The 15152-nt window shown below is 33.7% G+C and overlaps 1 protein-coding gene and 1 long non-coding RNA gene across 2 annotated transcripts in view; both read left to right on the forward strand.

Moving 5' to 3' along the window:
* The window catches only part of LOC134241893 (uncharacterized), a 38115-nt gene that overhangs the window by 765 nt on the left and 22198 nt on the right, over window positions 1-15152 (forward strand). The window lies entirely within an intron of this gene.
* Window positions 1362-12180, forward strand: LOC134241892 (uncharacterized). The gene is made up of 12 exons (XM_062723905.1): window positions 1362-1433; window positions 2033-2110; window positions 2938-3012; window positions 3268-3717; window positions 4366-4672; window positions 5190-5383; window positions 6085-6288; window positions 6471-6951; window positions 7296-7390; window positions 9133-9301; window positions 9478-9579; window positions 9829-12180. Exons 1-12 carry the CDS (start codon window positions 1389-1391, stop codon window positions 10395-10397), a joined length of 2769 nt encoding a protein of 922 aa, XP_062579889.1. The 5' UTR covers window positions 1362-1388; the 3' UTR covers window positions 10398-12180.

A 15152-nucleotide genomic window follows, 5' to 3' on the forward strand; every position in this document is an offset into this window, starting at 1 on the left:
ACAAGAGGTAATTATAAATATCACAAATGCTAAATATGTATACATTTTCTCCATTTTTTGGCTTCCATGCATGTAATGACTGAAGCCTTCTTGTACTACAAATTGCAACACTTGAATTATCCCCCTTTAACGGAACTCTTTTACATTGATATGTCTGTAGTCTGCCAGAAGTTTGCTTTTACCTCCACAATGATACAGACTAAAACATCGATGATTTGAAGTGAGGAAATTCTGGAAGTAAACTTGTACAGTTATGTAGGTGGAAACGGGAAATCTGACTTGGCCTTAAAAGTCCTAAAAATGTGTTCTATCAATGATTACTTAAAGGGAAAATTTTCTTACTTGCAAATTACCTGCAAAGGAGAACTTTCTCCTCTGAAGGACATTGAATATGATGAACAACTTTGTATACTTTCCGAAATTAGTCTGTTGCCATCAAATTTTATACAAAAATTGACCATATGTTTGCAGCATAGGGAAAGTATCCTTGAAAATTTGAGAAGAAGAAGACGAAGGAAGATATGTGACATTTCAACATATGGACAAATATTTAATGTACATAAATGTAAAAAAAAAATGGTGATAGATATGTCTCTGGTGAAATGTTCATCCAAATAGCCAGAAACACTGGTGTTTTCATTCCAGTAGGAACTCGTAAGTATAATCATTGACAATATAGCAAATTTATGTTTAACAGGTTAACTTATGGAAACTTCCAAAGAGTTTTTTATTTAAAAATCTCACCAGGGGCACAATCAAAGTAATTTGGAGCTTTATGGGTCCAGGCGAGAATCCATTACATTAATCTACTTATTAAACTAATTTTACCTGATATATGCACTTCCCTTTTCCAAACTTGCTGAAATAGTTGACTTTTAAAGGTACTCTGAAGTCAAAATTAAAAAGGAATCTACTGATCTATTTCAAAAAATTCATTGATAAAAAGCACTCTAGTTCCCTTTGATGCATTGAGTATGTAAATTTGAGGCACTCTTCACAAATGAGGTGCGTTCATATAAGTGAAACAAAGTGCAAACAAAGTTGTACCATAAATGAACTTAATTAAATAAAATTTTCATCATGTTCATATTTTACAGCTATTTGCAGACTTTGTCGGGAACAAGTCTACAGTCAAGAGAGGGATCCAGGACTGGAAGTACATGGCGTAAGTCCATTAATGTTTCCTTAATTCAGATTTCAGCTATATATATTGAAAATCAATTTAATCTCTACAAAAAACCAATATCAGATTTTTTGTGCAGTTTAAAAAATACATAAATTATATGTATCACTATTTTTATAGCACATCACAACCATAGTTGTACATGAGTACTTTCTCTTTTTGCATATATTAGCAGTCTAACCCAGAAAATGATGCACACTTACACATGTTACAAGCAGATAAAAGTGTCTCTTATGCCACAAAGGAAAGAGTAAGTATAAACATACTGTACATTGTATATAGATACACAAAAAATGTATATTTTGCAATAGTAGGTAGACTTTTCAAGATACTAATTTAAGTATACTACTAGACTTGTTAATTTTTTTAGTCAAACAAATAGTTTACTTTAAAAAAAAATTTGTTCTTACTGATTCCTTCTCAAACCATAAATTTCACAGTGATAACTTGTAGAAAAATCTGGCACGGTTACTACATCACGGATACTAGGGAATCACTGTCTATAATCACACTCTGTTACACTTTTTAAAAAGCCACCTGCAGGTCACACACATTTCTTGAACACTTTTGTTTAACATGTTTAATCCTTGAATCTACTTGAGGGGTTCTGTGACATTTCTCTGGCAGATCCTAAGTACATGTATCTAAGTATGGAGCAGTTGAATTAAAAAAAATATGGAATGATTTTTGATATAAAGCATATCTAAGTGAGTTTCCCAAACCCAATTTTAAGCTTTAAAGTGTTACACTGCTGAAATGTGTACAGTCCTGATTAAACTCCATTGACCCAAGTTATGAAAAGCATATCAAAAGTTGCACAGAAGAGATAAGTCCATCATTATTTTTCAGGAGTTGAGTCCAGCACTTCCAGAGTATGAGGAGCACATACCATCAGAAGAAGGTGATACTTATGGTACAAGGAAAAGGGTGAGTCTACATTTTTAAACTTCACTTTGTTATCATTAATCAAAATGATGTTGCATATGTCTGGTAATTAATGAGTATATAATGCAACATTAAAAAATATATGCCAGTTTTTGTGTCGCCTGGGTAGCAGGGGGACACTTTGGGATCACTTTGTATGGCATCCATCCGTCTGTCTATAATGCTATGGATAAAGTCAGTGACAGACGACACACATGTTCCCTGTTGATATTTGTGTGTTTATATAGAGAGGATAAGGATTTTTTTGGTGAACGCTAGGGCTGGGCAATATTATCGATATTTCAATATATTGCAATACAATGACAAAAAATATCGTATCGCAATACGATTTTGTAATATCGATATATTGGCAATATGCTTAGATTAAGGAATTTTGTCATTGCCAGGTATAATTATATAAAAATGGACTCATGAAAGTTTGTTATTAAGCCAAACAGTACGACAGAAGTTGTTTTGTGGGAACTTTTCAGAACATAACTTTAATGAAATCAACAGTTTTTTGTCAGTGTTGGTTACTTATCATAGTTATGTACATTTTGCATGTAAATTAAATTAAATATAGTAAGAAAATGCCATTTAAATTACATTTAAAATATTGCAATACATACCGCGATACAGTTACAAATATCGCAATATATCGCAATACGAAATCTCGGGCCAATACCCAGCCCTAGTGAACGCAAAGCAAAAGGACAAAAAATATTTCGTCTGTTCTGTGTCCATGTATGTATACATCTTTGAAACCTAAACCTTACTTGACTTATATTTACCCTGAAACACTCTATTTTTCTAATTACATTGTTTTTCAGAAAAGTGCTGTTGCATCTGCTGAAAGTGCACTTGATAGGAATGAGATATCAAAGAGAAAATGTATGCCTGTACATGTAAGAGATTATTTTAGTAAACCAGTTGGACTAAACTAATCAGATAAATTTTTGCCTTCATAATATTTAGCAATCTGTTAGTTAGCCTACATTGAATCCAAATTAGACCTTTCATCTCGCTCTTCGTTTTTGATATGTCGCTTGCATTGAATTGCAATGAATCCCTACGTTTAGTTCTAACATACAGTTGAAATATTTGACATGCAGATATCTGAGTCATGTTTGACTAAGTACTTGCCCTTAATTATTTTTCAGTATCCTGATAATCCTGAACACTTGAGTCAACAGAGTAATGTTAGTTCAGTACTGAGCAGTCAAGAATCAATTACAGACAGCCAGATTTCTGAGGCTTCCATTTTGAAAATATCTAGACTTGAGAGTCTTAATACTTTCTTGGCTCAGTGTGATGTGAGTCCAATTAAAAAGCTCACAAATCCTTTGACTGTATCCAGTGACAGAACAAAGAAACGTTATCTGGAGAAAGCTAAACAGTGTATATCTGTGGTCCTTGAGACAGTGTCTCCAAATGAGGGGGAGATTTTATGGAAGTCTATACTGGCAGACCAAGAGAAAAAAGAAGATTTAGAAAATGACCAGAGTCTCAATGTCCTGAAAGAAATATACTCCAAAGGAGAAACATGGCAATTTAGAAGACAAGTGCTGTCTATTATTGTTCAGCAGATGTCTTTTGAAGAAGCTCAAGAGGTAAGTATTTTTAGCTTGCTTGGAGGAATGTCTGGAGTAGATATGTTTTAAGAAATTGGAACTATTCAAACGTCCTGAAAGAAATAGAACCAACCCAAATCCAAAAACTTTAGTCATCATAAGATATCCCTTAACGACTTAACCCAAATGCCTAACACTAAAAGTAAAATCCTTAACCCTAAACTAAATTTCACTAATTTACAATAAATTCTGTTGAGTCAAATGAAATTTGGGTTGGTTAGTTACAATTTTTCCCCATAGAGCTTATGTCACAGCCCTAGAGTCAGCGTCTACCTGTCCGTCAATGTCCGTCCATCTGTCGGCGTCGGGCATGAACAAAAAGTTTAACTGTGGCCAACACTTTTGAACACTAAAAGATGGAGCTTTTATATTTCACATATGTATCCTCTATAACAAGACATCTTTTGGAAAACTTTAAACTTGGCCATGGTATTTTTTTAACCTTAAAAAGATCTAGCTTTAAAATGTATCATGTGTACATGACAAGACATTCTCATTGGAACAAAAATTTTGACCTTGAAGTATGACCTACTTTTTAAAAACAAGTCCTTGGAAGCAGCAGCTTCTGATATGTGAGTTATGTTGTCTGTTGAACATCTTTTATATTCTTTTGTTATTTTTTTTCAGTTTATTCCAGGACTAACGTCATGGAGATTTTACGAGGCTAAAAAGCATGCTGCAAATGAAGGTATTGGTGTACCAGTTAAGGAAAAATCAGAGAAAAGAGAGAGATTTAGTGTGGAAAGTTTAGATCATTTTATAGACTTCATTACATCAACACAAGTTGTCAAAGATTTGCCATATGGACAAAGGACATTGAAATTAGATTCAGGTGAAATGATAACGATTCCAAATGTGATCAGGAGCATATCATCTAGTGCCGTGATAAGTCAATACCAGCAGCTTTGTGAAGAGGAGGGTGCAACACCTTTAGGTAAAAATGTGGCACCAAACATTCTGCATTGAAACACTTCTTGATGATTCTCACATTCTTATCTAATATTTGTGCATAGCTACTGTATTGAAGCTTTATGGTAGATCCTATCGTGCTGTGTGTCTGTTTGTGGACACTTTTGAAAAAAGCCAAGATTACAATAATACCTGATCCTTTGGATCATTAAACCTGATTAACATGGCCAACGTGATAAGAAAATGCCTGTTGTTTTTCCAAGGTTAACAGAGGTCATAAGCTAACTTTGTTGGAAATTGCTCTCTGGCATGGTGAAAGCCATATCATAGACACTCCCGTTTATCAAATTTAGTAGGAATAATCTACATGTACCTTATCATGTTTATGAGAGGAAAAAACATGTAATTATTTTCATGTAGATATCTCAATTACAGAAGAAATACATAATTATTACAAGAATCCTAGAATATTATTATTAGAGATGTTTAGGTATCTATTTTGTAATTTTTTTGGTAAAATAGTATCAAAACAATCATTTCAGGAAAAAGTACTCTTTACAAGATTCTGACAGATTGTGCTGCATCAGTTAGGAAAAGTGTAGAGGGGCTTGACAATTATGTTATGGAAGGATCTCGAGCTTTCCAAGCTTTAGAAGAGACCTTAGATGACCTCAATGAAAAAGATCTGAAAACAAAGTTTATGGAAGCAAAAAGATACTTGAAGGCAGATTTTAAGGTAAATGTTCTTAGAATACATGTATATTCTCCAAAACATAGGTCCCGTGTCACGGTAGGTGTTTGCACAATAAAGAACCCTCACTGCTCAATGACCCTGAGTGCCGAGTAAAGGTCAAAATTTGAAGCCCTTCACCGGCATACGGTGACGTCTCCATATGAGTGAAAAATTCTCAAGAGGGACGTTAAACAATATAGAATCAATCAATCATTTGTCATCAGAATTAATTGCTGAGTAATTTAAGCAGTAAAAGACTTGTATGACCTTGAGCAGCACATGAGCATTAGAAATACCAACTTGAAGGCATTGTCTTTTAAAATGAATGCATTGTGCAGTAGAAGTGTACTTTTACATAACTTCAAGGGTAAGGTCACAGTGTACTTTGATGATGATTATTAGCTTGCCTGAGCTAAAGGCTTAAGTGAGCTATAGTCATAGGCCTCTATCTATCTGACAGGTTTAAGTTCTCACATTTTTAATTCTCCTCCACAACGGCTGTAGGGATTTCAATGACACATGGCAGAAAGATTGTACTCGGGGTCCTTTACCTTGCTGCCCATAAACAAATATGGCTGCCCAGGCAGTATCGTTTTTTTTTCCAGGTCAAAATTCAAGGTCACCTTTTATACCTGGTACATGTATGAAGTTGTTGCCCTTATCATGTCAAGCTTCAACTGTTGAGAATGTCTACTATGTTTCAGGTACATTTGGCAAAGCAAACAGATGTTCTTCAGCATTGCTTAGGATTTGCTTTAAGTGCCCCAGGATGTGAGTTCCGGCATCACTGTCCACACATGCACAATCACCACTGCCAAAGCTGTATCGAATTGGACAGAACACTACAGAAAATTCATCAGGTGGTAGAAGGAAGACAAGTCAATAATAAAGATGCACTGATGTTTAAGGTAATGTATTTGATATGTATTTCATCTGGTAATGAAAGTTCATATTTCGGCTAATTGTTCAATCAGTGGTTTCACTTGGGATGCATGTACCGCTGCATTTAACATTCAGATCTCCAAGAAATTGTCAAAAAACAATATAACTTGGAAATTGAATAACATCTTATTCTTTTAACAAATTATAGGTAGAAAAAGCCATTGAAGATATAAAAGAGCTGCAAAAGCACATTGTGAGATCAAAAAATCAAGAACTTGCAAGAAAGAACATAGCAGACAGTCTGGAAACAAACAGTGCTATGATTACAACTGATTGGGCGATGAAGTTTCTCCCTAGGAGATATAGGGAAGGCCAACAAGACTGGTTTGCCAAACGTGGTATTAATTGGCATGTGTCAGTCTCCCTTGTCAAGTTGGAAAATAGGTTACAGACCTTGACTCATCTTCATATCTTCCAGTCTCAAACATCTCAAGATGCCGCAACAACAACAGCAGTACTGACAGATGTCGTTAGAGACCTTAATATCACCGTGCCTAATCTGCAAAAAGTACACATCTTTAGTGACAATGCTGGTTGTTACAAAAGCTCTGTTACTTTGTCCACTCTCCGGCATGACGTTGGACCCCAGCTGAAAACATACAATTTTAGCGAGTCCCAGAATGGAAAAGGTACTTTTAATTTCATTAGGGCCCCACATCTCAAATGCAGAAGCTTTATGGTATAACTTTGTCTATTAGTATGCTCATCTGTTGATCAACACTTCTTTGTTACTCAAAAACTCAAAAGGTATTTGTCTTTCACTTTCAAAGACTCAAGGTATACCATGACTTCTTATCTCATAATCCATCCAAAATACATGTATTTGACAAAACTGAATGCCACAGGTAAATAGTACTAGTTTTTTGGGATCTGAATGGAATGTCTGCATAATTGTAGAATGTCAATACTTGATGTCTAAGGTTTCAGTTAATCTTTAAATTTTTTCTTAATTCCCTTTGTATTGTGTCTACAGGACCGTGTGACAGGAAAGCGGCACATGCAAAATTTGTAATCAAGAAGTATGTCAATGAAGGAAGGGATGTAACAACAGCAGTAGATATGAAAAAAGTAAGTGATGCTATGAAATCACAACATCAGTCAGAAATCAGAAATTGACACGGCATGTATCGGTAATAATTTGAATTTCAAGTGGTCAAAGTAAAGAAACCTAAGAGCATGACAGCTTTTTCAGGATGATAACTTGATACCATTCAAATTAGGATGTAGAAAGGGGTTTTGTTGATTTCAAGAAGTAAAACTTTCCTTTAATTCGATTGCAGTTCACATTTCTGGACTTATAAAAATTCCAAAAGTTCTCAGGTGGGTGCTAAAGGAAGATTGGACCCCTTGTTTTCATATGCCTGTTGTTATATGGGTCATATTATGGTATGATGTCCACGTCTCTCCATCCATCTGTCCGTCTATCCGCTTTTATCTTGGTTATGTATACATGATTGAAGTTTACATCATACTTGGCAAAAATGTTCCTCTTAAGGGGATGAAGGATGTATGGTCACGTGACTCAGTTGATTTACGTCATAATCTCTGATAAAATATGTACAAAACGAGATTGAAACCACAGTACTTGTATAATTTTTTTGACTGTTTGTTTGCGTTCACCATCAAGTATAAAAATATCTGAAAACATTTTATTTCTTGCAAATATTATCAAATTACGGAATAGATTAATCCACTCTGCCGTTTCCCTACTCTGCGCGTCCAGTGCGTCTTTGACGTCATAGTGGATCTCTTAGTTCAGTAAGATCATACACGGTAAAAACGGGTAGTATAAAATCATAAAAACGGGCCATAATATGTACATGGTAGGGTATTTTGTAAATTTCAGAAAGCAAAAAATATTTTTACATGGTTGTTGACGGAAATGTTCTGTGGGTTTGTCTTATTTCGCTTATTTCAGGAATGTGTGACGTCATAGTTGGGTTTTCCCGTACTCGAGAAATGTAAACATGACACGTTTTTTTCATGATCATGACTCGTTTAACTTTGTCCCGTGCAATATTGAGCTCAGCTTCACCAATCGATATTTTTACAGTTAATCAATACAATGACGACCTTGAACTTCGACGTAAATTTTCAAATATTGAATGATAAGATTTTTTGCAAATTAATTTTTATATGGTTTAAGTTGTCTTAAAAAAGTCGTAAATTTCCGTCTCCAGATATGGTGTTACAAAAGAATCTTTCTTTTTTGAATTTTTAACCCTATTCATACTCTAAAATATTTTAAAAGACACATTTCCGCTTTTATATTTTTTATCTATGGTGAAAAATTTCAATTATCGACCTAGTAATGGACCCAGAAACACGGAGAATAAAAACTCCGCTCAGACACTGTGGGGTATGGTATTTGTCACTCAATATCTCAGAAATAAGTCTAGAAACCTATTGATATGTCTGCTTTATAGTATGTAGGACATACTAAATAAGATATTTACAAAATATGAAAAAAATTAAATGACAGGTATTTTTTCAGTTAAAGGTCCTTCATCCCCTTAATTAGATGGTTTGCCCTGACTTTAACCCAAGGTCAATACCTCCAAGGTAGAGGGACATTACTCCAAGTTCAAGGTCACTTCGAAAGAATTTCTTTTTCTGAGCAAAATTTTCTACATTCTTTACTTCTGCAACATCATACTTGGCACATTTGATCCTCATGACAAGGCAGTGTGTCATGACTTTGACCTGAGTCATAGCTCCAAGGTTGCTGTAGGCTTTGATGAATCGAACAAGATTTGAGATAACACATGGTGGACTGGCTATGTTCCATTTATGATACTCTTGTTTTTTAGGCTCTGGACAAGTTGGGACAAAAAGCATACCGTGTGCGAGTTGTTGATGTTGTTCTTGACCTTGAAGCTGATAAACACAAGGAGAGCATAAAGAACATCTCAAGTTTCTATAACTTTGCCTTTGAGAACAACGGACTGAGAATGTGGCAAGCATATGATATAGGTGAAGGTAAATTGATGCAAATCAGCTTTCTTTATAAATACACACAAAAAATATCTTGTTTTATTGCATATAAACCTAGGTTGAATTTTTTAAAGGTGATAATTCTAACTATAGTGTTACAAATATAGACTAGTAAACACATCATAGTTTTGTTCCTTTGAAGATCTTGTCATATTTTACAGGTAAACTTTCATCATGGGAAACTCTAAAGCCTTCAAAGAACTGTGTCCAATTGAAGGTCATAAAGGACTGGACAGACATCGTAACTGCAATTAGTCTTGAAGGTAATTATGTCCTTTCAAGTGGTGAGGATACATACAGGATTGCTAGAGTTGTTTACATTTCCCTATGTCAGAATCATTGGGTCTGTTTCATCTATATGCATGTTTTGAATATCACAAACCTAACTATTGATACATGTATATAAACAAACAAATTTAGCACATCCTTTAAAAGTAGTTTGTGAGAACAAAATAAAGTGAAGGCAAAATTAAGTGATCTACATGTAACTCTCTACATGTTATTTTTTGTAGAACCTGCAGTCCTTTTGAAGCAAACCAAGAGTAACTTAATTTGTCCAATGGAAGGCTGTATCCGAGAGTTCAAAAACAAAGAAAGCTTAGATCACCACCTTATGCAGGGGAATTGTGAATATCAGCTAGAGAAAGAGCCACTAAGTGACAAGGCCAAAGTAATCTATTCTCAGAAACTGTCACAAGCATCATCCATTTGTCCAGATGTAAGTGCAATTGAGGTATTTAAGGATGAGGAGCTTGAGGACAAAAGTTTGGGATGGGCATTAAAAAACAAAAAGAGAAGAGTTGTTTTCAGTCAACAGCAAAAAAACTACATGATTGAGAAATTTAATGTAGGCAAAAGAACTGGAAGCAAGGTGGATGCCTACACTGCTGCTGAGGAAATGAGGTTAGGTGGGTATGGCTTCACTAAAGAAGAGTTTCTGACGGCTCAACAGATAGGGAGTTTCTTCTCAAGGCTTGCCCAACAAGACAGGAAGTCAGACAAATATGACTTGCAGGCTGCAAATGATGAAGACATTAAGTCAAAATTAAAAAAGGAAATTTCTAAGACCATTGATTTGTAGATATTAGTAATTTCAGTTAAGTGTGAAGTTTTGCATTACGTCACAATCTTTATTATTAACCTAATGCATATCACTCAATTTTACTGTTGATTTTACGTTATCGTGTGATGTCGTGATCCGACTTTTCGGCTGTGTGATTTGTCAACTCATATTATCAACATGACATGGAAATAGTCTGTTGCACGAGCAACCAATCAGGGATTAGAAGAATTTTCCAGTCATTAAGCTTGGGGTTACGAGGCATGTACTATTTACCTTGAGCACATCATAAGTTGTGACGTAATGCAAAACTTTACAATTTTAAAACCGAAATTACTAATAATTGTACATTGATAGTCTCCTACCGGTGAAGACAGAAGGGACCATTGATTTCCCTTCCATTTGTCCATCTGTCTCTCTGTCTGTCTGTTTGTTAAAAAATGGTTGCTTACAGTTCATTACACAATTTGTAATAAGTTAAAAATAATCTTACAAGCATTATATTAGACCAAGAATATGTAATTGAATTAATATTTACATTAATTTTCCCAAAAAGAAATAACAGTGTTTACTTTCATGAATGGTTTATTGTCTTTGAACATTTTTCCTGTTGAAAGGTACCATTTTGTTGAAAATGAACTAAATAGTCTCAATATGCATACCTTTATATGATATAACGGTATTTTTTAAATGTCCACAGATGAGTTTTTTGCTATAATTGTTTATAGTTCCTTAAAGTTAATATTATACTGCTTGTTAATTCAAATGTCCTAAAATGTGTTGTTATTGACAATTTTGAAATTAGAGGTTCCTAAAAAAATTTTTTTTAGAAGCTGACGAGACTTGTCTTAATGCAGTACTGTGCTATAATTTGTGTGTAGCAAGTAACTACAGTATATTAAGTTATTTCTGTTTTGGATTGCAGATTCGCAGTATTTTGTATCATGCTCATAAATAGAAAAAAACAAATCTTTTAGAAAGTATAATGCAGCCTTATAAGCTTCAGTAAGCAGCAACAGTGTTTTTTTTGTAGTGTGCTAGAAGGGGGGGGGGGTATCTATACTTATGATCATATTCTATCCTATAGATATGAATATAAATATTTTTTATGAGTTGGCTGACAAAGTCTCATTGTTACCAAAGATTTTAAGCTATATTTGTTAAAAAAATTTTGAAAAAGAAAAAAACTGTATCTTGTTATATGAAATGTACGTTAAAGCTTTTTTTGGCAAAATGCCAATTTTATGATTTTTCATTTTGTTATTGTCAACATTTGTTGCAATTTGCCCATGAAAGTTTTTGAATATTTTCATTATATGTGACAAGTACCTTCAGATGAAGTAAGTGATACATTGTGAAAGTGCTGCGAATTTTTTATTTTTCTTCCCAAAATGTTGTACTTTTTAAGTTTTGACTAAATTTAGAAAAATCAATATTTTGCTATTATTTGACAAAGTATTACAAAATTATCAATTAACTCTCCAACAAATTAAAGATATCTATTGAAAGTATTGATGTTGTAGTTTAATAAAATATTAGTAACAAAGGTACAATCCTCAATATGGTCTCAGCACAAATGGTGTAAAATGTGTGATTTTCGTAAGATTGCCACACACAAATTAGCCATATTGGTCAGAAAATTTGTATCCCGGTTACCATGGTAACAGAGGGTGTCCAGAAAAAAATTATGTCATGCATATAAGTTTTACCCTATGAAGATACTATATGCCAAGTTTAAAGAAAATCTGAGACTATGCGTGCCAGACCCTTTCAGAATTACTTTGGTGATTACAGAGAATTGCTCTTAAATACTAAAATCTAATTGGTTTAGACACAGTTAACAATCCGTTCGATTACCCTGAGCCTTAGCAACACACGTGACAACGGGTAACACAACGGTAATGCCACATGCGTGGAAATTATGCGCGTACGGTTCACCGTAGAATTCTCAAAACGTCAGTTGCGCGTTTGAAAGAACCGGAATTAACTTGACGTCAATAAAAGCTTGCGTCCGATATAGCTTACTTGAAAACAACAAACGACAGACGATACATGCTTGCGAGTGTAGGAAACATGCTTGCGAGCCAGAAATAACGAAACTTTATAGGATAAATGACTCTAATTCGAGTATCAAACTAACAATAAGGAGATTAGTGAACCGGTGAGTGTGAAATCTTTCTTATGTTCTAAATTCACCAGTTCAAACGAACATAAATTATTTATAAATAAAACTCAAAAACACTTTATATAGGATGAGCTCGCATGCGCGAGTGCAACAGACTTTAATGAAGTGTATACAGTATACAAAGCACAGTCTTTAGTTTAACTTCTGAAATCCAAATCATTCTACAAAAGAAAAAGAAACAAATAAAGCGACAGTCAACATTAAAACGAACATTTTAACATGTACAGTATATCGATCATACTGGCAGGGGTGGGTGGGGCGGGGGATAAGTCTGTTGCAATGTAGCAGCGAACTTCGAATAACTTAAAACACCCGAAAATCTACCTTATACGTGACTGAATCATGCGTAGCACGGATTCAACCTATTCACCCGTAAACAAATAAACAACCAATCGATCTCCTTTATCGATGGACTTAATCTGCATACAAAACAAACACACGTGTTTTACCATAACTTTTATAAATATATTTATGTTCTAAATTCACCAGTTCAAACGAACATAAATTATTTATAAATAAAACTCAAAAACACTTTATATAGGATGAGCTCGCATGCGCGAGTGCAACAGACTTCGACGATAAAGAAAGCATTGACATAAAATTATCAAAACGTGTATGACCCCACCCCTAGATATCAAGACTTCAAGGTAATCCAATTATTACTTATTTCAAACCAGGCCTTGAATAATTGTATTTATGTTAAAAACTATAGGTTTCCATGCAATTGAAGAAAACTGCACAGATTTTTATACTGAGTTCTGTGGTACTTTAATTTCTTCTATGTATACTGCACAATTATTATTATGCATAAATACTGTAGTTTATAAAGCGTTTGCTATGAATGCAAAACTTCATAAATCAATTATAGATTTATATCAAACTTTTAAAAATTGGTATTTAAGGCTAGATCGAGGACATTTGTATAAAAATGTTCAAAGAACTTTCAATTACATTAAGATTCATAAACACTCAGTCTGCTCACTGGTATAAAATGTTGCTTGAACCTAATGATTTTCCAAAAAAGAATGTATTTATAAGTAAAATACATTCAATTGGACAAAAAAGACACTTCAACTTGCAAATCTATAAAGGAATATTAGACATTTATGTCATTCAGAGTTATCTCTCTTATCAGAGTATTAAAGAACCTTAAGTTGCATGAAATTCAATTTGTTGTATAAAAAGATTTCAATTTTAAGCTTCCTTTGGAGACTTTCATGACTTTTTGAATAAATCATTAAATTAAAGAGTTATCCTTCCCGGCTGAAGAGTTTTCTTTTCCTTTTTACCATGACGTCTTCAGATGAACTCAAAAAGCCTTCTACGTTGATTTTTATCAGTGAATCATACATATCAGCATTTGCAGTTCAGATAGCAACCCCGTTAAAACACTATGAAGAATAAAATTACTTATATAAACTTAAAAGTTTGAGTGCTTACAGAATTCTTTGTTTCTTGTACAAGATTGTGACTTCCGGATACATAAGAATAACTTTTACAATACAAAATAAATTTAAATCAATCATAAATCATAATCATCTGATCAAACATTATTATTAACCTTTTCTAAACATCTCTTGGTTATTAGCAATAGGACAAATGAACTGAACTACACCTACCAGAATGTAAACATTATTCCTCTTTGATTTTGACTAGAGGTGATTTGTCCGAACCTTGATTTTAAACGCAGCTTTGGAAGTCTTCAGACAATTCCTTCAATGAAAGTTTTGCAAAACATCTGGTCCGTGTGTCCTGAATAAAGATACCTGAAAAAACTTTTGCTTCAAAAATTTCAAAATCAGATTGTGATATCAAACTGCTTTATTATTCCTAAATTATTTTCTAAACGCTTAGAATCCAATCCAGCAGAGCCTGTGATTATAAGAAGCACAGTTACAATTTGGCCTCCTTTACAGAATAAACAAGACAATGCTATATTAGTAGTTAGGCTATTAAAATATAAATACGCAAGCACAGTAGTTTCGCTTTGTCAATTGAAATTTCAAATATGTCTGCAAATACATCTCAAACAAATTGCACTTTTGTATATCTTTTGAAGTTTATGTACTTGTATTTATCAATAAAACGAGTTTCCTGCTTCAATGAGATACTATAATTTTACACATCTTCAAAAGACAAGAAAGCAACTATATTTAAAGTCATGTTAACTTCGAAAAAATACTTAAATACAACAAAGAGAATTGTCTGCATAACCATACATCTCGGAATTTTCCAGCTTCATCAAGATACTTACAGGTCTTTTGAAGGTCTTTGGCTAAATATACTAGTCAATACTACATTCCAAAAATGTTAACTTTTTCGAAAATTTTAAAAATTTCAAAAATAATTTTTTGATCAATGTGCATGATGAACCATTCAACCATTCCAGCTTCATCTAAGCTACTTACAGAATTTGAAAGTGTCTTGCCTGCATCATACTACATCTCAAACCATGCCAGATTCTTCAAGCTACTAACTGAATTTTAAGTGGTTTTGTTTGTATCAAACCCTTTCAAACATGCCAGTTTCTTCAAGTTACTAACTGAATTTTATATGGTCTTGTCTTTGTAAAACTACATCTCAAACCATGC

Source organism: Saccostrea cucullata, unplaced genomic scaffold (genome assembly GCF_032062105.1).
Source record: "Saccostrea cucullata isolate Sc308-1 unplaced genomic scaffold, CSIRO_AGI_Scuc_v1 ctg2774, whole genome shotgun sequence".
In the NCBI taxonomy this organism is placed as follows: Eukaryota; Metazoa; Mollusca; class Bivalvia; order Ostreida; family Ostreidae; genus Saccostrea; species Saccostrea cuccullata.